This window comes from Pelodiscus sinensis, chromosome 2 (assembly GCF_052426305.1).
Source record: "Pelodiscus sinensis isolate ZL-2025 chromosome 2, ASM5242630v1, whole genome shotgun sequence".
Classification (NCBI taxonomy): Eukaryota; Metazoa; Chordata; order Testudines; family Trionychidae; genus Pelodiscus; species Pelodiscus sinensis.
In genome coordinates, this window is record NC_143053.1 from 184,122,980 (window position 1) to 184,145,510 (window position 22,531).

The 22,531-nt window shown below is 43.6% G+C and overlaps 1 protein-coding gene across 1 annotated transcript in view; it reads right to left on the minus strand.

Moving 5' to 3' along the window:
• The window catches only part of LOC102454802 (collagen alpha-4(VI) chain-like), a 105,143-nt gene that overhangs the window by 69,730 nt on the left and 12,882 nt on the right, over positions 1-22,531 (minus strand). The window contains exons 9-15 of the mRNA XM_025183551.3: positions 21,855-22,430; positions 12,422-12,771; positions 6,893-6,971; positions 5,617-5,762; positions 5,442-5,534; positions 3,728-3,781; positions 595-666 (exon numbers count right to left, since the gene is read on the minus strand). Coding sequence (XP_025039336.3) covers positions 595-666; positions 3,728-3,781; positions 5,442-5,534; positions 5,617-5,762; positions 6,893-6,971; positions 12,422-12,771; positions 21,855-22,430 — 1,370 coding nt within the window. The remainder of the gene's footprint in view (positions 1-594; positions 667-3,727; positions 3,782-5,441; positions 5,535-5,616; positions 5,763-6,892; positions 6,972-12,421; positions 12,772-21,854; positions 22,431-22,531) is intronic.

Consider the following 22,531-nt stretch of genomic DNA (forward strand, 5'->3'; position numbering starts at 1 on the left):
GAAAGGGAGTTTAGGTAAAAAGAGGGGGTGACCTGGAGCAGAAGCTTGGAGTGCAGGGTCAAGGAGGTAATATGGATGCAGGACAGGATTCTGACTTGAGGGCGGAGTGTAGCAGGGGGTGTGTGGTCTGAAAGGGAGTTGGGGTATGGGAGGGGGTGGGGTGCCAAAGCAGCTGGCTGTTCCATGTGGCTCTCTGGGCACTGTCCCTGCCCCCAGCACAATTTCTCATCTCCTATTGGCTGGTTTCTGGCCAATAAGAGCTGAGAGATTGTGCTGGAGGTGGGGGCAGCACATGAAACTCCCCCCCCCCCCCCATGCGCACAGTGCAGAGAAACACAGGGAGCAGCCAGCCACTTTGAATGGCATGGAGCTGCTCCTTGTTACAGGAGCGGGCTGCAGGCTGGATTAAAAGGTTGGCAGGCCGGATCTTACCTACCCTTGAGCTAGGGGGTCACTATACTGTTCTGAGAGCAGGGCACAGCAGTCCACATGTCCATAAAGAATGCAGATAAAGGGAACTCTTCTAGGTTCAAAATAGATATATGGAAAGTAAAATAAAAGAAAGGGGGTATAAAGAATGCTTTTAACACTTGCCTTAGGGCCCTTAACACCTGGGCATCCGCCTTCTCCTTGAGTTCCATTGATGCCCATTGGACCTCTCTCCCCCTACAACGCAAGGCAAAATGTGAAAATTCTTGCATTAAAAACTGGCCACTTGTTATTTTAAAAACTTCTCCTAAAGCAAGCCAGGGTTCTTTAACTATCACCACTCATTGCACTAGCGACCTGAATAGGGCCCGCGGAAGTCAATGTGAGTCCTCATATTGACGTCAAAGGGATGAGAGTCAGCAGCCCATGAGGTTTGAGCTGTATCACTGTTTTGTGCACTTACTAGTGTGTTATGTTTCCCCTCCCCCGCAAAAGAACTTCCTGTCTCTAAAATCTTGATATTTGAAGATTGATTCTTTTTAAAAACTTGTACTAAACAGAATGCCCCTTTCTTCTCAGATGGGCATCTGCTCTAGGAAGGATTATTCTATAGGTCTCTTAGGATGACTGAAAAGATACAGATGCTTTCATTGCAGTCTTGTTGCAGCTTTATTGATCTCAGGATACTGGAAAGACTAGGTAGGTATGATAATATCTTATATTGGACCAACTTCTGTTGGTGAAAGAGCCCTTCTTTGGGTCTGGGAAAGGAACTCGGAGTGTCACAGCTACATACAAGCTGGAAGAATCTCTAGGAATAACCTTGTCTGACAGATCATAGAGTTGCCAGATGTCCAGTATTCTACCGGACAGTCTGGTTTTTGGGGCCTCTGTCCAGTAAAAAAAAATTAGAAAATACCGGACATGTGCAATGTCCAGTATTTTCTGGTTTTCTGGTGGGGCGCTGGATGGAAACCTGTTGGGGTATGGGGGAGTGGATGGGAGGTGGGGCACGATCGGCGCTGGGAGCCTCTGGTTGCATCTGAGGAGGAGGGGAAGCCCTGTCCCTGCTCCTGAGCGCTGGTCAAGCACGTGGTTGAGTCGCAGTCGGACTCGCTTTGCCAGGACCGTACGCGGGGATGGGCAGTGCCCTGGAATCTGCACGTTCCTGGGTCAGTCCCGCTCCCTGCCGGCTGATTCACTCCCCCCCATCGCCAGCCCCGCTTCGTCCGATCCCCCCACCACCCCGGCCAGCTTTGCTTCCTGCCAGCCGCCCCTCCCCCGATCTCCCCCGGCCAGCCCCACTCCCCTCCCGGCCAGTCCTACCCCCTCCCCTCCCCTCTCCTCTCCCGATCAAGTGCGTCCCTTTATTTTTTTTTTTAAGACAACCTGGTAACCCTAATCACATCTGTGATCTTTGAAAAAAAAAAAACCTGGAGACATCTTAGGAGCAGCCCCTCCAAAACAGAAGCAAAATTTTTCACGAAGACACTTTAGAATATTGTATTTAAAAAATTACAAACTCAGGATCAGAGAGAGAGCGTGGATTTGGGGTCTGATTGTGAAAGACCTTCACAAAGATATACAAGGGAGGGGGAGGGCACGAGGAGCCTTGTTCCTCTTATGCAATCTGTGGGCTCTCCTCTCTACCCGTGTAATGGCTCCAGATTGACTGTAGTGCAGATGGGATCAAACCTCGTTCGGGTTACAGTGATATACTGGCACAATGCTATAAGAAAGTACAAGGACAATCATGCAGCTGCATTCTGGCTCTTATACACAGTCCCATGTCCTACTGGACACATTAGATCTAAATTATGAGCTGGGTACCCTGGAGTAATAAAGCAGGGAGCCCATAACTATGTGGAACTACTGCCCCTTTAAGTAACGCACCACCCAACTTAGTCCAATTCGATAATCAGCACAATAGACCTTGTGTTAGTCACTTCATTACATTTGATTGTTGGGCTTCCTCAAATTCTCAATTTGCTGCAGATTTTTATACTGAAGTCAGGAAAAGCAGGAGGGCCTACTGGCTGAGAGGGAATGTGAAGCCACGGGAGGCGCTTTTAGGTTAGAGCACCCACAAAGCAATGAGGAATCACTGCCTCTCTTTTTTCTCTCCCCTTTCTGGAAAGGGATGGGGGTGACTTGAAATTTGGGAAAGTTGATTCCCCCCCCCCCCGTCTATCTGCAGCTGCTTAAGGTGCGTCATGGCCTCTGGTGTTGGCAGATGCAGCAACAGAGAGGGTCTTCTCCACAGGGCTGGTGACAGACTTTGCCGGGCCATAGGCAATGTGGTGGATGGGCTGGGCAACAGGGAAAGGGGCAGAGTTAGAAGCAGCAACCCTCATCACTGCTTGCACCACGCTTCCCCGTGCCTCCCCCAGCCAGCTCTCAGCACTGCCAGGATAGGACCATGCAGGACACTGGTGGTGATTTAAAGAGCCTGGAGCTCTGCCTGCTGCTTCAATAGCAGTAGCCTGGAGCCATGGGCCCTTTTAAATCTCTGGGCCCTGGAGCAACTGCCCCCTTTGCTCCCTCCCTCCCATCAGTAGCCCAGCTTCTCCACAACCCCGGTTGGGAGGTGTTGTCTCACTGCCAGCTCCTCCCAAGCTGTCTTCTAGCCAGCCCCAGACAGCATCTCCCATGACAGGGTCAAACTAGCCCAAGCACAAACCAAGAACAGAAATTATTCCCATGTGGCTTGCATGCTCATCTGTAGTTACCTCAGAATGGGGTTTTGGAGTGCAGGCGTCATACATTCAATAAAATTTTTAAGAGAGATGTTCAAGTGATGTGGCTGCAACACTATAAAACTAGTTCTATGTTTATACTGGTAATGAAATTCATTTTTGTTGGCCTTCTCTGGTCTCGGTAGAATTTATTATTTTAAAAAAGGGGGAAAGCACATTTCTAGCCATTTGTGTGCTGAAGACTACAGTGGTAATAAATAACTCATTGCAATGCCATTGGCAAATGCACCAAAATAATAATCCGATGCTGCTATATTTATTATTGTTTTTTCTTCTGATATATTATGCTGAGAGGAAAAGAATGTCCTTGGGTGTGAGGCACATGACTGTAAATCAGGAGATCGGAATTCTACTCTGAGCTCCCAAACAATTGCTCTGTGATGTTCGGCAAATAATTTGGTGCTATATTCACCAAAAACTACATGCAGTAGAAGTCATAGGCAATCACCTTTTCTGTGTATAAGCAATGATGGCACATTTCCCAAGATCTGTGGGGGATACCTAACACACCCTCTTACAATGAAGGCAAAATGTTTACTTACATTTTCACCTTCCTCACCAGGATGGCCAGGAACTCCCCTGAAGCCTATGCCTCCCTGAAAGAAACAAATGAATGAGATAAAACTGTTTCAGATAAAAGTGTTTGAGATTTCCTCTTACCTTACACAGCATAGCAGTGCTCCCTGACATTTGATTATAGGAGGGTGGCAGGAGGACTCTGCATGTGCAGATAGAAAACATATCTTTCAAACCAGAGTTGACTGGAAAGGGGTAGAAAAAAAAATGCAGCTGAGACATTTCCACAGCCACTACTAAAAGTCCAATACGCTTGATATGCTTGTGATTTAATAATGAGAACAGAGTTCAGTATCCAGATTCAAGATAAGCATTTGGTGTGTGCACTCTGGCTGTCACCAGAGAGATCATCGGTAGGTTTGATTTTATGCAATATCTTCATTAGTCATGATCCATAGATTGGCTAATTTTGTCTGCTACCGGAAACTGTTTGATTTTTAAACAGGAGTATATTCCAATTTGTGGGCTGTTTACAAAGTATTTGCTTTAGCTCTGCATTATTTGTGCCTTCAGATAATTCGTCCTAATCATGATAATGTTTCACCTTCCTGAGCATTTTCTGAGAAATATTTGTAACTGAAAAAATGATGCTGGCAGATTAGTCTAGAATAAAAGAAAAGGACTGTGAATGTCAAAGGAAATTAATGTTTGCAATTACTTCCCTGCCCCTTACTCTCCAGCCCATATTCAGTCAGCAATATTACATTATAATAATTTGTATCTCTTCAAAATGTGACATTTTTCACTCTGTTTTGTTAATGAAACAGATAGAAAGGAGTGGGCTGGATTCTGCAGTATTCAATGACCAAAAAAAGAAAGGAATTCAGAGCTGAAATACCTGGAATTTAATTTCTGGGCCTCAGTTTACTCCTATGTAAAATGGTTAGAACAACAATACAGGGTGTTACAAGGCTACATTTTAACAAATTGATTAATGAATAACAAGTCTCCCAGATAAATGGCACTATAGAAGTTTACAGTATTATTAAATATTATACAAGGCAAATGGCTACCATTTGTTTTGTAAACCAGCATCTGTGTAGGGTGACTTACACACCCCATGTTATAACACCATTCTGAGTGGGAAAACTTCAACCAGTAGAGGTACCCATAAGCATGGATTTCAGGAAAATATCTGAGAAAGCAACATGACTAACAAGATTTTTTTTAAAAACAAAAAGTTTTGGAAGGATGATATGATGCTCTGGGCATGGATGCACATTGCAGAGGTGGGATGGGACTAACATTAGAAGAATGAGAAAGCACAAAAGAGGCGTGACAATGGCAGCTGTCAAGAAGAATGCTAATATTCACACTGCTAAATATGGCAGTAGGAAGCTACCAAAGACAATAAGCTGTGATTACTAATAAAGTTCATATGTAAGTGAGGAGGGGACAGGATTATTTCCCATTAGTGAATTGGTCCAAGAAGTGTGTTCAAAGGTCATTAGTGTCAGATATTCACAAGGACACCTGTTTTTCTTTGTTTTGCTGATCAACATTTTTTAAAGAAAAAAAAACTTATACTAGGATAACATTTACACTAGAGAAATGATCAAGCTTTTGTTTCCTGTTGTACTGGCTAGATTTGTGGGTGTTTTATGTGTGTAGCATTGAACTACTATTGAAAAAAGATGGCAAAATAAAATAACCGGACAGTGGACACTTTGGTACACTTACCTTCCTCCCAGGAGGTCCAGTTATACCATGAAAACCAGGTTCGCCAATACACTTTGCAAAAATATTGCAGCATTTCCTTTCAGCAATCACGTCCTGCAAAACAATTCATGATATACTAACCCATCAGACTGCCACACTGTGATGAGTTTTGTATTTGTATCTCAAAGGTACTTACAAGTTCTTTCCGTAGGATGTTTGGAAGTTCTGGAAATCCAATGCTCAGAGGTTGCTTGTATCCAAATCCTCTGCCAAATTCTATTTCTTGAAGTTCATTCAAATCCTGCACATTTTCCAGGCCAACCATTAAAAGTGCATCAAGACCTTAAAAAAAAAGATATGTTGTTTCCCTGATCTATTTTACTAATTAGACTAATGACTGTAAAAGATTTGGGTTTTGAAGTGACTCAGCAAACAAGTTGGTCAGGAATTTTTCAGTTGAATCTGTTTTGTTGAAAAAAATGTGGCTTTGTCAAAATCAAAACCATTTGCAAAACTGAGTTGGGTTTGATAAATTTACCAACTGAAAAAAATGTTGAGAAAAAGATGCTGAAAATTTTGACATTTTCCAAATTAAAAATGCTGGGTTTTTTTCTATTCGTAAGTTGAGCTGCCTGGAGGTTAAAAAAAAAGATGGTTGAAACCCGAATGAAACATTTCAAAAGGTTTCAACTGACCTGAAATGAAATATGCTGACTTTTCAATTGGTGAATATTTTCAAGATCAAACCATTATTTTTTTAGTAAATTCCTCCTATAGTGATGTTGCCTCCTAAAATGCAGTTTTTTAGGCACTTTGAGCTTAAATCTACTCCTTGCTATTATAGCAAGGTACGAGGTCATCATACTGTCTTTGCTCTTAGACTAAGAAAAAAAAATAGAGGAATCTGGACATTTAAATCACACAGAAAGTGGCAGAAAAAAACCCAGCCAGCCAACCCTCTTGGTTTATTAAAGAATGATTCTTAGCTTAGAGAGAAGAATGGAGCTGGCAGCAGACACCCTCATTGTCCCATTGGGAAAAGTAAAGACTATGAATCATTCAGGGAATTGAGAGCTCTGGTTCACCCAGAGATGGGAGACAGGTGTTCACCAGGAATTGTTGGCAATGTCATAATCATGCAGATACGCATGAGTATGTGGAAGGCCTGCAGTGGGAGGGGAATGTAGCACACTTTGGGTATCTCTACCTTGCAAAATAAACAAACAATCCTCTCTCCCACAATGAATCTCAGACCCCAGGTTGACTTACTGAGGCTCGCAGAAGCTAAAAATATCAGTGTAAACATTTCCTTTCAGGAGGGAACTCAGCCTCTGAAACACAGCAAAAGGTGTGGGCATCAGAGTCTGAGTCAGTTGACCCAGGATCTGAGATTCACTATTTGTGAGGCTCATTTTGCTGTGCAGGCTTGCCTGGCGTGCAGAGCAATGCTGAACTGTGACAGCACACCATACCTTTGATACGAAGGGAGTCTGCTGTTGTTTGGAGCATTTCTATAGTATCATCCAACCCATCTGTAAACACTAGCAGAACCTGTAAACAAGACACTGAATTACCAAGCTGGTTGGTAGAAAATATGAAAAGACAATAGCCACAATAATAGCGCTCACTGCTTTTCCTGGGTAGTTCTCAACATGTTGTGCAACCTTTGATGGGTTTATAGAGCAGATTAATTTTAAAATTACAATCTAATATTGAAAACTGGTGACAATGTGGCTTACAAAGGACAGAGTTGTGGTAATTAAGCCCCAAAACATCTCTGCTTTGACAGTGGCTCCATTTGGAAGAATGTGTGTTGTAGACTGCAACAATTATTAGTGCAACCAGTTCAGTTAAGCACTCAGGTGTGCTGGACAAGGGCCAATTCTTGTGTATAGTTTGAAGGACTTTCAAAGAAGTCAGTGAAGTGCTCCAGATTGACTCTGGAGTAACTTGGAGGAGAATTTGGAGCAAGCAATGTTTTTCCTTTGGGTGATGGCAATCCAGGACTGGATTCGTCCGACTAACCAGATAACAATGCTGGCTGGGTTCTGTGGTGCATTCTGCCAGCCTAACACTTGATTCAGCCATAGTTGGTCAGCAGAAAATTCCCCTTAATATCCACTGGTGTAAGATTTGCTTATGCAGTTGAGTCAGCTCCTGTACCAGCCACTCCACACCCCCAGAGTAGGAGGACAGAGGGGACATACTGACATCAAGACAAGGGATATGATGAAGCAAAGCTTCATTAATCTTATTGTCCAGTGGTATAAAGTCTCCAGTGGCATAAGTTAGATCAGGCCTCCCATCTGCTTTAGTAGAGCTCAGCTAAAGTAGTGCATTGAGCTCCTGCTGTGAAAATAATCTACCAAAAAGTGCTAGAACAAAAAGGTACTTTCCACGCAACGTGTGGTGAGACCACATTGTTGAAGTTTATACAGAGACCCTATTTAAGTAAAACTTCCGTTGGAATAAATCTGAGCTTTGCTCAGTTAATACCTTCCAGATTGAGTTCAGCATTTCATAATGAAGCAGAACAACAAACAACAGATAAAAAGCAAACCACAAAGATCCGGCAAAAATTGTTGCTGCTCAGTGATCTATGAAAAAGGAGTTTGTAACATCAGTTCTGTTCTGAATAAATAGCCGTTTACATCATGCACACCAGGATCAGCATGAAGGGCAATAAATGGGGACCCTTTGGGCTCTCCAGTAGTGTGGCCAAAGATTAAATGGGTATGAAGTCTGAGCTACCTTCCAATTCCTAGAATGGGGAAAGCTGCGGAATTACCCAGGTGGGGGCTAAGAGCAGCATTAGAACCGCAGAATCTTTGTCCCTGGCGATGATACATGAGGAAAGAAGAACCCAGACAAATAGTCAATATTGCATTACTAGAGTTGGCAGTTAGTCAATAACATTTGTATAGGTAAACTGAGCAAATTTGTTCAGAAATCATTGAGACACAATACAAGTGGTCCCTCATGATGCCCTTTTACAGTCACTGTTAAGAGAAGACCTGCATTTTGAGGATTTTAACAGAAAAAGAATAAAACCAAAATATTAGCTATGCGCCACATCTATGTTGAAAAGGAAGAATTTGGCAAATGCTGAATAGGACATTTATATTTGTATCTGCCAGCATGGGGATTTGTGTCTGCTCCTCAGAATGGAGGTGAGACTATATTCTTCAGGGAGCACTATAAATTAAAACCATTCTAAACTAGCTATACCTAAAAAACAATGAGTAGTCCTGTGAAACCTTAGAGACTAACAAAAATATATATAGTATCATGAGCTTTCGTGGGCAAAACCCACTTCTGCAGATGATATTTCTTTTTCTGTTTTAATCTGCTCTTTTCTTAGTTGCTCTGTAACACCTGGCAACCAAGTATGCTTTATCAAGTATATCTTTCGGTTTTGTTAATAAAATCACCTTTTTTAAAGCAATTTGATTCTTGTGTCCTGGCAGATAACAGGAGGTTTGTGTGGGTGCCTGCCTAAACTGAAAAGCCATCTATCTAAATTATAGTTTGTTTCTTATTTTTTGGGAGGAAAGGATTGTTTCCTTTTTTAAGCTCTCTTAAATCACTTGATGGTGGCAGCTACCTCCCAAAGTCAGGAAATCTGTGATCTTGGGGACCTTTTAAGCAGAAGACTATGGAGGCAAGGTACTTGTTAAGATCTTCTGTGGACCCCCACCTTCTGCACTCAGTGGGTGTGTCTAGACTACATGGTTCCGTCAACGGAGCCATATAGAGTAGTTTACTCAACATAGTCAATGAAGTGGGGATTTAAATAATCCCCGCTTCATTAAAATAAAAATGGCCACCACGCTGTGCCGACAATCAGCTGATCTGGCACAGCACAGCAGTCTAGACGCGGCGCAGTCGACAAGGTAAGCCTTTGTCGACCGCTCCAGGAAACCTCTTTTCATGAGGCATACCAGAGCGGTCGACAAAGGCTTCCCTTATTGACTGCGTCGCAGCTAGACTGCCTCGCTGTACTGGATCAGCTGACTGTCAGCACAGCGCAGCGGCCATTTTTATTTTAATGAAGCGGGGATTATTTAAATCCCCACTTCATTGACTATGTCAAGTAAACTACTCGCCATGTAGTCTAGACACACCCTCTGAGTGCAGAAGGTGGGGGCCCACAGAAGATCTACCTTGCCTCTATAGGCTTCTGCTGATGGAGCCATGTAGTCTAGACACACCCAGAATGTCAGAGTAGGGAACAGCCTTGACAATACTATATATATTTGTGTTAGTCTCCAAGGGTATGTCTACACTACAAAGTTAATTCGAACTAACAGATGTTAATTCGAATTAACTTTGATAGGCGGTACACAAGCGCTCCGCTAGTTCGAACTTAATTCGAACTAGCGGAGCGCTTAATTCGAGCTAGGTAAACCTCATTCCATGAGGACTAACGCCTAGTTCGAATTAAGTAGTTCGAATTAAGGGCTGTGTAGCCACTTAATTAGAACTAGTGGGAGGCTAGCCCTCCCCAGCTTTCCCTGGTGGCCACACTGGGCACCACCAGGGAAACTCTTCTGCCCCCCTCCCGGCCCCGGAGCCCTTAAAGGGGCACGGGCTGGCTACGGTGCCCGTGCCAGGTGCAAGCCTGCCAGCACCCAGCCAGCAGACCCTGCACCTGGTACGGCTTGAGCCAGCCACCTGATGCCCCCCAGCCCTCCCCCTCTTCCCGGGACCAGGCTGGCGGCTCTTGGGAGCCTGGCCAGGACCGCAAGAGGCGGGCGCCCGCCTGGTCTAGTGCAGACATCGTGGACCTCATCCATGACCTCCACACTAGGCACAGGAAAGTGGCCGTCTAGGGCAGGATAGCTGCCAGCCTGGCCTCCCAGGAGCAGGTGTGCATGAAAATCAAGGTGGTCCAGTGAGACCCCCGACCCTGAGCCCTGAGCTTAGAATGTCCGTACTGGGTCAGACCAAAGGTCCATCTAGCCCAGTAGCCTGTCTGCCAACAGCGGCCAACACCAGCTACCCTGGAGGGGATGGACCGAAGACAATGACCAAGCCATTTGTCTCGTGCCATCCATCTCCAGCCTTCCAAAACAGAGGCCAGGAACACCATTTCTACCCCCTGGCTAATAGTACTCCATGGACCCAACCTCCATGACTTTATCTCACTTCTCTTTAAACTCTGTTCTAGTTCTAGCCTTCACAGCCTCCTGCAGCAAGGAGTTCCACAGGTTGACTATTTGCTTTGTGAAGAACTTTCTGTTATTAGTTTGAAGCCTGCTACCCATTCATTTCATTTGGTGTCCTCTAGTCCTTCTATTATAGGAACTAATGAAGAACTTTTCTTTATGCACCCTCTCCACACCACTCATGCTTTTATAGACCTCTATCATATCCCCCCTCAGTCTGCTCTTTTCTAAGCTGAGAAGTCCTAGTCTCTTTAGCCTCTCTTCATATGGGACCTGTTCCAAACCCCTGATCATTTTAGTTGCCCTCCCCTCTCCCACCCTCTCTCTTCCTCTCTCCCACCTCCTTTTCCCAGTCTCCCCAAGTTTTGTTCAATAAAGAGAGTTTCTATTTTTGAACACACGTGTCCTTTATTTTGTACATCAGGAAGGGGGGCTAGGGAGGGGTAAGTGGAAGGAGGTGAGGGAGGAATGGGGTACAAGCCCCCGATGGGGAGGACTGGGGTGTCTCTGCGGGCTCCTCGGGGCGGAAGCTCTCCTGCAGCCCCCCGATTGACACCCCTCCCCGGATGGCAGCCTGCGGCAAGTGCAGCTGGGCTGATGGCCGAGTGCTGTGATGTGCCGAGTGTGAGCACTCAGGGCACTCCAAGCCAGGACTGCTTTGCTGTCCCTCATCGAGTTAGACAAGCGAGCGGGAAACCCCTGAGAACTGTCTGTCCGGGGTGGGGGTCGTGTCCCTTTAAGCACAGCCCTCGGCTAGCCTGAGACAGCAGCTCCACGCTCTAAGTCCTAATCTGATGCCCTGCCGGCACTGCTTCCGGCCAGCCTTAACCTCGGTTCAGGTTCCACTCAATGTGGACATGCTAGTTCGAATTAGCAAAATGCTAATTCGAACTAGTTTTTAGGTCTAGATGCACTAGTTCGAATTAGCTTAGTTCGAATTAACTAATTCGAATTAAGTTAGTTCGAATTAGTGCTGTAGTGTAGACATACCCTAAGATGCCACAGGACTACTCATTGTTTTTAAAGTTACAGACTAACGCAGCTACCCCTCTCAGGTATACCTTGTAAGAATTAAAAATGGATCTCACTGGAAGATACGTTTTATATCTTAGGAGAGGCCAACGTGCTTTTCCTGAGCAGAGTGTTTTTCTGAATCAGGGCCTTAGAAGCAAAAATTCTTTCCAGAACTAGTTTCTTAATCAGAAAAAAAAAAAACACAAGGGCCACTGAATCTGAAATCCTAGGAAATATCTAATTTCTATTCAAGTCAATGGAAAGGTAAATTTTGAGTTTAATAGGAATTGGATCAGCCCTTTAAACCTTTGTTTTTCCTTTGTCTCCTTTCATCCATGGCTGAACTATTTGCAGTGGTCATGTTAGTCTACAAATATAGCCACTTTTCTCTGTCTGCAAATTATCTGTGGATAGACCTTGAATTTACTCATTTGTTATTTGAAATGATTTAATGATTTGTGTGAATATTTTTCTGCCATGAAACATTTGCAATGATGTTCGCTTTGATTCATCACTACTTCGGTTTTGTGGTTAAACATCTCTTACAGAGTACTGTTCTGCCTCTTAATTTACTGCTTCACAGATGGACATGTGAAATTTTCCAGTCTAAATACTTTTAATCATATGGATTTGCCCAAGTATTTGCATACCAGGAGCAAAAATTCACTTGCACAATTGTTCGCAGTAAGTGGTCATAAACACTGTCAAAATGACTCCAAAGATTAATCTAAAAGAATATTCATGAAGTCTTTATTCCCTGTACAGTGTTCACTAGCACTAGATTTAATACACATTTAAACAATATTTCCTTTTATTTACCTTCACTTTAGCAGAGGCCAGGCTGAGGGATTTCTCCCAAAATGACTGTAAGAACTCAGCATTCAGATAGGTGTCTACAGTGGTTTGTTCAGCCAAGAACTTCTGGATGATCTCTTCATTATAGGCTTCAAAATCGGAATCAAACAAGGTTTGGCCATTCTGTGCAAACACTTGGTACTTGAATCTGATGTTGATTTCAGAATCAGCAGTACAGCTGATGTTAGTCAAGGACTCCATTCGGTGCAGAAGTCTGGGCAGGTAGTTCTGCAGTTTCTGCTTCACATGCTGTGCAGAAGTGGGTTTCATGCGCCTCGAAATATCAATTCCTACAGAAATATCTATGTTGCAGTCTGAGAAGGGGGAGAGAAGAAAATCAGACATGAAATCCAAACACTATTTTCTGATCTTGTCTTCTGTTGGCACCAGTGAAAAACATGCTTGATTTAAAAATCAGAATTAGAGAACCAGATCTTCAAGTGGTGTAAACTGGTATAACTCCATTGATTTGCATGGGGCTCCACCAATGTACCCCAGCTGAGAAGCTGGCTCATATTACTGTACATAGTAACACACATGCATGCTGCAAACTGATCTAACAGGATGCAACTTTTGTGCCACCAAAATTATTTAAAAATGAATTGATCACTTTTTTCATGTATTTAGTGCCATGAACATGAGGGGCATTTAACAGAACAAATGAGAGAAATTGTCTCAGCTCCCAAAAGATTAGAAATTAAGGGCTTGATCCCGCAAACACATACGACTGAGTGTTGGACTTCCTGAAGTGAGTAATGCAATAGGCTCCAATGCAATGTGCTCGGCAATAATTATTCACAGAATCAAATTATACTTTCATAGAATCATAGACTGGAAGGGACCTTGAGAGGTCATTGAGTCCAGTTCCCTGCCCTCATGGCAGGACCAGGCACTGTCTAGATCATCCCTGATAGATGTCTACCCAGCCTGCTGTTAAATATCTCCAGTAATGGAGATTCCATAACCTCCCTAGGCAATTTATTGTTTAACCACCCTAGCAGTTAAGAAGTTTTTCCTAATGTCCAACCTAACTCTCCCTTGCTGCAATTTAAGACCATTGCTTCTTGGGCTTAGACATCAAGGGTACGTCTACACCGCATGGCTATTTTGAAATACAGGCAGTCCCCGGGTTACATACAAGATAGGGACTGTAGGTTTGTTCTTAAGTTGAATCTGTATGTAAGTCGGAACTGGCATCCAGATTCAGCCGCTGCTGAAACTGATCAGTTTCAACAGCAGCTGAATCTGGACACCAGTTCTGACTTACATACAGATTCAGCTTAAGAACCCCAGGCGTCCCCAAGTCAGCTGCTGCTGAAACTGATCAGCAGCTGATTCCAGGCAGCCTGGGGCAGAGCAACTCTGCCTCGGGCTTCCTGTAGTCAGCCGCTGGTCAGTTTCAGCAGCGGCTAACTTGGGGATGCCTGGGGCAGAGCAGCTCAGGTGCTGCTGGGTTGGTCCAGTAGCGCGGCCGCTCCTCGGCGCTACTGGACCAACCCAACAGCACCCCAGCTGCTCTGCCCCAGGCGTCCTGATTCAGCCACTGCTGAAACTGATCAGCAGCGGCTGAATCAGGACTCCTGGGGCAGAGCAGCTGGGGTGCTGCCGGGTTGGTCCAGTAGCGCCAAGGAGCAGTGCTGCGGGACCAACCGGCAGCGCCCCACCTGCTCTACCACAGGCCCCAGGCTTTGCTCCACGTCTCCCTGGTCTGCTGGGGGGGGCACTAGCTGCGTCCCCCCCCCAGCAGACCAGGGAGACGCGGAGCAAAGCGGCGGAGGACCCGGGCCGGACCCGCGGCGCTTCCAGATCAGCTGGAAGCGCCGCGGGTCCGGCCCGGGTCCTCCGCGGCTTTGCTCAGCGTCTCCCTGGTCTGCTGGCTCCCCTAGCAGACCAGGGAGATGGGGAATAGCTTTTCTCGCCCCGGAGGAGGTGGGCGGCGGGACCAGGCGTCCCTCCGCTCCAGTCCTCCGGGGCGAGAAAATCCCCATTTGTAACTGCGGATCCGACATAAGTCGGATCCGCATAACTGGGGGACTGCCTGTAAGCTATTCTGGAATAGTTATTCCAAAATAGCTTCTTTTGAAATAGCTCATCTACACTGCAGGGAAGCCTCAAAATTAGTCCAAGGCAGGTTTCCCTAAAGTAAACATCTATCTTGATTTAGAGCCCCCAGAGGCACTGGTGAGAAATAACTTAGAATGGCCCTGGTGGGGGGCTATTTCAAAATAGCAGCAGTGGAGTGTCTATACGTGCCTTATTTCAAAACAGCTATTTTGGAATAGGTGTTATTCCTCATAGAATGTGGATTACAGATTTTTTAATAAGCCGTCCGTTATTTCAAAATTATTTCAAAGTAACGGAATGACTGTGAAGATGCTCACACTGTTATTTCGAAATAATGCTAGTTATCTCGAAATAATGATGCAGTGTAAACGCACTCTAAGAGACATTAAACATCAAGAGAACTAGTCACAAGGTGGGAGGTAAAGAGGAAAGAGAGGACATGGAAAATACATTTCTATGGTGAGTGATTAGTACTAGAAAGTATGGAGTATACTGATTATGGAAGAACCATTATTTTGTGATATGGCTACTTGATCTCAGCCCTGCTGATTCAGCTATACCACTTGGCTTGCTGTTCTTTGACCTTGTTTATCCATTGCACTATACTGAAGTTTGTTCTGTCTCTCCTGACAACACTATCCACTCTTCCATTGCAGCTCACTTGTCAACAATTTCTGCCTAATACAATTATATCTCTAAAACAAAACATTTGCTTTTGCATCTGCTCCACTTGTTACTGTCTGAAATATTTTACGAGAATGATGCAATTGCCCGGTTTGCTATGAGTTCATCCTGATGTGCTAAAAACATTAAATATAATTGCTCCATCTAATCCTTTTTTTACTCCTTCACTTACCCTTTTCTTCTAGGCCTGGTCTACACTAACGGGGAAAGTTGACTTATGATTCGCAACTCCAGCTACATTAATTACGTAGCTGAAGTCGAAGTATCTTAAATCACATCTTGGCACCGTCCACAGTGGGAGGTCGACAGGAGCACATGTCCTTGTGAGGAGCAGGATGACCAGCACTGATGGGGGAGCCCTCTCAGTTCAAATTAGCGGGTTTCTCTAGACCTGTTAATTTGAACCCCAGAAGATCAACTGTAGCATGTGGCTCTTCAAAGAAAAAATTGGGGCTCCCGCACTCGCGACCTTTAAAAGGGGCAGCTTGTTTTTGTGTGAACGAGACAGAGCCGGAGTCACAGCATCCTGTGCAGACTTCAAAATGGCCGCCTTCAAAGTGGCTGCCTTAGCAGGGCAATGCCTGCTCTGCTCTTAAAAGGGCAAACACCGTGGCTGCCCCCCCCCCTTTATTTTCCCCCTCTCTCAACAACTTTTTTCCCTCCGCTCTTTGCACTGTATCCACCACTATTTTAGATCTTCATCTGTTGGCCATCCCTGAGCTGGTCTTTACTTACCACAGATACAGAAAGCCAGGCATTAGAAAGGTGAGTTTGTGTTTTGTTACTAGTCACTTTAAAAAAATAATCGGTTATATTTGAGCTTCTGCTCCAGAAAACTATTGCTATATCCTTTTAAGGGTTAATAATAATTGTATTGATTACAAACGGATACAAGCTTCCTCACCCTTGTAATACTGGAGTGCACATATCCTATAAGGTAACAAAACAGATTGCAGGCTGCGAGTGATTTCATTCCACTTTGCTGTCATCTTTTATGCCGTTAAGTTTCAGTACTTCCTTTGACAGTGCAAAACGCCCTCTGAAGCAAACTATTTGTTGCTAAGCCAAATTTAAATCTTTGAACTCTGCATGTTAAAGTCATGCTGATTTACTTATTTCAAAAGCTAGGAAATAGCACCAGCACTTAAGCCTATAAAACTATTTCCAGGTGACATTATTTACTACAACATTTGTTCTTTTGGCAATGAAAAATGACTTTCTCCAAACTAAGTAGACAAACACACACACACACACACACACACACACACACACACACACACACACACAGAGGGTGTGTCTTCACTTGCAGGTAGGATGAGCACTGCTGAAATCAAATGCAGCGTGTGTCAATTTACCACACCACTTGAAAAGCAAGGGCACCCTCAGCTGGTGTAAATTAGCATAGCCCATGTGATTTTAACAGAAAGATGGTTAGCTTGGCACTTGGCTCCCAGGCTGGCAAGGCATGTTACAGACATGAGTTAATCTTCACCAGACTCCTGTGAGGTAGGCAAGTATTTTGCAGATAAGGAATCAGAATATGGAGAAGCCAGGTGGCTTACAAAAGTTCTTACAATGAAGACATGAAGACTGACTTTTCATGACAGGCGTGAAAAGTAGCTCCCGAGGTGCCCACCAATCGAAAGTGACAACGTAAAGCACAGAGAAGTATTTTAGCTGCACCTTCTCTCTTGATGAGGATCCTAAGGCCTGGCCTATATACAGCTTTGTACAGCATAATGACGCGGATTGGTGGTTGGATTTTTTTTTTTAACCAAAATAGCTATACTAGTCAAACCCCTATTGTGGGCACAGCTATACCAGTATAAAGGTGCTTTAAGCAGACACAGCTTATCTTCTTTATCTCCTTTCCCACATGGGGATAAGACTTACCAAAATAAGCACCTTTATGTGGCCTGGTCTATATTTAAAACATATACCAGCATAGCTGAATCCACCAGGGCTGCGAGCTTTTAACAATATAACTGTGCCAGAGAAGCCCATCTACAGACACAGCTATACTACCAAAAAAGGCTTTTTGCTGGAATACTTTATTTCATTCTGGGAACTGGTATAAATTATACTGGCAAAATAAGTTGTTTGGTGGTACAAGATGAATCTACATTGGGAGGGCTTATTATGGGCACAGTTAGGCCACTGTAGCTAAACCAGCAAACCACTTCTATTGTAGGCAAGGCCAGCAGCATCCACACTAGGAGGGTTACACCACTTTAACTATACTAGTATAGTCAAAGCCATGCAACTTTTGCATATAGATAAGGTTGTACCATGGAGCTCAGCTCCACTAACTATCTGTTCTGCTATAGCCACAGAAATAGAATCATATTATCAAGAAAGGAAACCTGGTAATCTATATTGCTGTACCAATAATTGGGAACATAAGTATCAAGTGTTGCTTTGTTTACATATATTTATGGTATGTCTATACTACGCAGCTTTAGTGACATGGCTGCATTGACACAGCCTTGTTGCTAAAAGTCAGCGTGTATGAATGCCATTTTTCCGCACTTTTACTGACAAAATACTTCTACCTCCTATAAGGAGGTTTCACTTTGTTGGCAGGAAAAGCACTCCTTGATGAAAAAGCTGCATTCACATGTTCACTTGCTACTTCAACATTTTGACATTGATGGGGGCAGAGGGTAAACATCTATGCACAACCAAAGTTTTGTTGATCAAGTGGGAATGTCGACATTCCCTCAGACAGTAAAAACAAAATGGATATGTTCTGTCTTGTTCATTTACCTTTTCTTGTATTATTAAGGTTGCAAACAAAGCACTCAAAAGTTGGGGAATACCAAACTAAAGTTGCCTGAGAAGCCTTAATTCAGCCCTCTTATGTATGTGCATTATGATGCTGGATTAATTACATGATAACACATTTTTTCCATAGGACCCCTGCTTCAGTCTATGCACACAGTGGGTGCTGCTCATTGGGTGGGAAATTATTCAATATTTATTTTTATTCTTATCAATTAAATGTGTCACTCCAATCCTTATTTGCTGCACTCCATCCAAACCGTGCCCTGCATACAGAAATATTAATTTCCTCCTGGACGCTTCTATAATGCACTTATCATAGTATCTAGATGCACTACAAATATTAATCCATTAATCTTTACACTAGCCTGGCAGTGTGAGGTGATATTATTATCTCCATTTTACACATGAGCAACAGAGATAGAGAGAGATTAAAGGCCAAAATTGTTAGCGTTGCTATCTGTGTTACCTTTTCCCAATTCACTTAAATATATAAATAGATATTAGTGTGCATACAATAATTTCATATATGTCTATAGCTCACATAAGCTGTAGGGCAGCACAATTTCATTGGTGATTAGTCAGCCCTGCCCAATCAGAGGCTCAGGGCTCTGTGTAGGAAGCTGACTGACTGGGTAGGGCTGATTAATCACCTGTGAAGCTACGTTGCTGCGCAGCTTAGAGAGAACACTGCATACACCTAAAAAATTTGGCACGGCATTTTGCACATTTAAAAAAAAGCATTATCCATATTGAGCTGCAACATGTGCATGTGAATGTACAGAACATTACAGGTATTCATTTGCATGTAAAAACGATTGCTTTGGAAAATGGTTTTTTTTTAACCTATCTGTCCATACATCCAGATTTCTCTCTATCCCTCACCCATCACTCTAGTATGGGTGTCATCCGTATGTTTATATAAAACAAAATTATTGCAAAAGAATGGGAATGCAAGGGTTTGGTCCATCTGAGTGTGGGAAAATTTGTTAGATTTTTATTAGCAACAAAGGTTCAAATGAAAAATAAATCAAGGGGAAGAAAAGGAAACAGAGGTCAAGAGAAAATTAGTCTGTAAAACAGGCAGCTGCTGTATAACAAAAATATCTCTGGAATTGTTTTTGAGTGGGTGGGTGGTTAGCGTGTTTGGGTTGTTTAAAGGGTTTTGTTTTGTTGTTGTTTACAAATGAGTCGGATCAAATCAAGCAAGTCGGATCAAATCAAGCATTTTCTTCTCTCTTTCCTCTAATAATAATAATAATGTATTTACTATGTTTTGCTCTGCTGGTGATGCTCACTGTTCTCCGGTGAAGGAACACCAGGAGGTGCTGCTGCATAGGAATGACAAAATGCTCCATTTTCACTGTAACGGTATTGTTCTCTGCTGTTCGCGTCTGGTGGAGGGCAGTTTTTATTTCATCACTGATTTGTTTAGCATCTAAGTGCTGTCCTTGTGCACCCCACACCATGCATGGCTTTAGCCACTGTCTGCAGAGTAGCAGATGCCAACGCACTCCTCAAATTTTCTGTCTTGCTGATGACTAAGCACTACCTCAGTGTAGCACTTTTCTCAAATGCCCATTGCTTGCCTCTCCCTCCCCTCCCTTCAGTGAGATTGCACTGTGTGCAAGGCCTCCAAGCCTTTGAGAGAGGGTAGGCAACAGTTTTACCTGTTGTTGGTACCACGCAGAGCTGAATGGGTTTTTATGTTGAAAAAATTGTTGATCCATGAAAACCAAAATGCTTCATAAAAATGTTTCAGTTTGAATGAGCCTCCCATGAAACACAGGTTTCCTGCTGGCTTACTTACACTGGGGAGTCTGGGCTTCTAAAACCCACACCTTCAGGATGTACCATGCATCAGGATCAGGGACCCCTAGGGCAATTCAAGGGCTTTTAGGTCCTATGGCTGCCAAGCTGCAATGCTCCCAAATTAGCTATGGAGCTCAGGACTAGGCAGCTGACTATGTCAAACAGTGCCTGCCAGAGAGCTCGGGGGCCTAGAAACCTTGAGAGCCATGGCAGAGCTGGGAGAGTCAGGGCACAGGCTCTCTTTCATTTCAACGTTTTCTCAATGAAATGTTTTAGTTATCCCTAAAGAACTTTTGTTTCAAATTTTCCACAGGAATTATCTAAAACTGTTACTTTTCATTCCAAGATGGAACAAGTCTCCCCTGCCCTCCGAATTTCCCACAGAACAGCTCTGCTACCGATTCTGGCATGTTCTGCTGCACTTCTAGCACCAGCCTTAGTTGTATTCTATGGCTGCTTTATGATTTTTCAAATCAGGAAACTTTTGGGGAAAAAATGTATTGCTAAATTTTCTATCCTCTACTGCAGAAAAAGTGATTTCTTCCCTTTGACTAATTACAAAAGTGTGAACATAAGAATGGCCGTACTGGGTCAGACCAAAGGTCCATCTAGCCCAGTAGCCTGTCTGCCGACAGTGGCCAGCACCAGGTGCCCCAGAGAGGGTGGACCAAAGACAATGATCAAGCGATTTGTCTCCTGCCATCCTTCTCCAGCCTCTGACAAACAGAGGCCAGGGACATCATTTCTATCCCCTGGCTAATAGCCTTTTATGGACCTAACCTCCATGAAATTATCTAGCTTCTCTTTAAACTCTGTTATAGTCCTAGCCTTCACAGCCTCCTCTGGCAAGGAGTTCCACAGGTTGACTACGTGCTGTGTGAAGAAGAACTTTCTTTTATTAGTTTTAAACCTGCTACCCCATTAACTTCATGTGGTGTCCTCTAGTTCTTCTATTATGGGAACTAATAAATAACTTTTCTTTATTTGCCCTCTCCACACCACTCATGATTTTATATACCTCTATCATATCCCCCCCCCCCCCCCCCGTCTCCTCTTTTCTAAACTGAAAAGTCCCAGTCGCTTTAACCTCTCTTCATAGGAGACCCGTTCCAAACCCCTAATAATTTTAGTTGCCCTTTTCTGAACCCTTTCCAAGGCCAAAATATCTTTTTTTGAGGTGAGGAGACCACATCTGTACACAGTATTCAAGATGTAGGCATACCATAGTTTTATACAGGGGCAGTAAGGTATTCTGGGTCTTGTTTTCTATCCCTTTCTTTATAATTCCTACTGTCCTATTTGCCTTTTTGACCGCCGCTGCATGCTGTGTGGAAGTTTTCAGAAAACTATCCACGATAACTCTAAGATCTCTTTCCTGATTTGTCATAGCCAAATTAGCCCCCATCATACTGTATGTATAGTTGGGGTTATTTTTCCCAATGTGCATTACTTTACACTTATTCATATTAAATTTCATTTGCCATTTTGTTACCCAATTACTCAGTTTGGTGAGATCTTTTTGGAGTTCCTCACAGTCTGCTTCTATCTTGACTATCTTAAACAGTTTGGCACAATCCGCAAACTTTATCACCTCACTGCTTACCCCTTTCTCCAGATCATTTATGAATAAGCTGAACAGGATTGGTCCCAGGACTGACCCTTGGGGGACACCACTAGTTACCCCTCTCCATTCTGAAAATTTACCATTTATTCCTACCCTTTGTTTCCTGTCTTTTAACCAGTTCTCTATCCATGAAAGGACCTTCCCTCTTATCCCATGACAATGAAATTTACACAAGAGCCTTTGGTGAGGGACCTTGTCAAAGGCTTTCTGAAACTCTAAGTATACTATATCTACTGGATCCCCCTTGTTTGTTAACCCCTTCAAAGAACTCTAATAGATTAGTAAGACAGGATTTCCCTTTACAGAAACCATGTAGACTTTAGTCCAACAAATTATATTCTTCTACATGCATCACAATTTATTCTTTACTATTGTGGGACACACAGAGAACCTGTAGATAGATATACTCAGTAAAAATTGTTGGCAACTTACCCTGGCTAGGAGGATCTTCCAATTCACAGATTTCACCGACTATCTTCCTCTCTATGGTTTGCAGCATTTCAAAATTCTCCAGCACATACACTCTTCGGGCATCACCAGCAATTCGAAGTAGCTCATAGGAGTTTGGAATCCCTATGCCAATTGCAAAGACATGAATCCCATCGTTCCTCAGAGCAATCGCTGCCTCATCCACCTGGTCGGCAGAATGCCCATCAGTAATCACTACGAGGCTTTGCGAGACTAATTGTTTTTTCCGGCCACCATTGGCATTCTCAAATAAGTTCTTGACAAACCTCAGACCTTTGCCAGTGTAGGTGGATGTCTTTAGCTGGACAATGCTGTCAATCTGTTCCTTTATGGCTGTGTCAGAGTGGAATTCATTGAGATATAGTTCCTTCCGAGGCTCTTCACTGAACTGGACCACGCCAACTTGGACTCTGTCCTGAGCAATAATAAAATTGTCCACAATTTCCTTCATGAATGTTTTCATGGCAGAAAAGTTGCGTGCAGATATGCTTCCTGACCCATCAATTAAGAATATAAGATCTGCCTGTTGCTTGCCGCAAGCTGCGGAGAGAGGCAATGGGAAATGTACTTAGTTATGCAAATCTAGGAGAGATCAGTCATTGCCTTCATTCTCATCTTTCTGACATGCTGGTCTCTTTAGG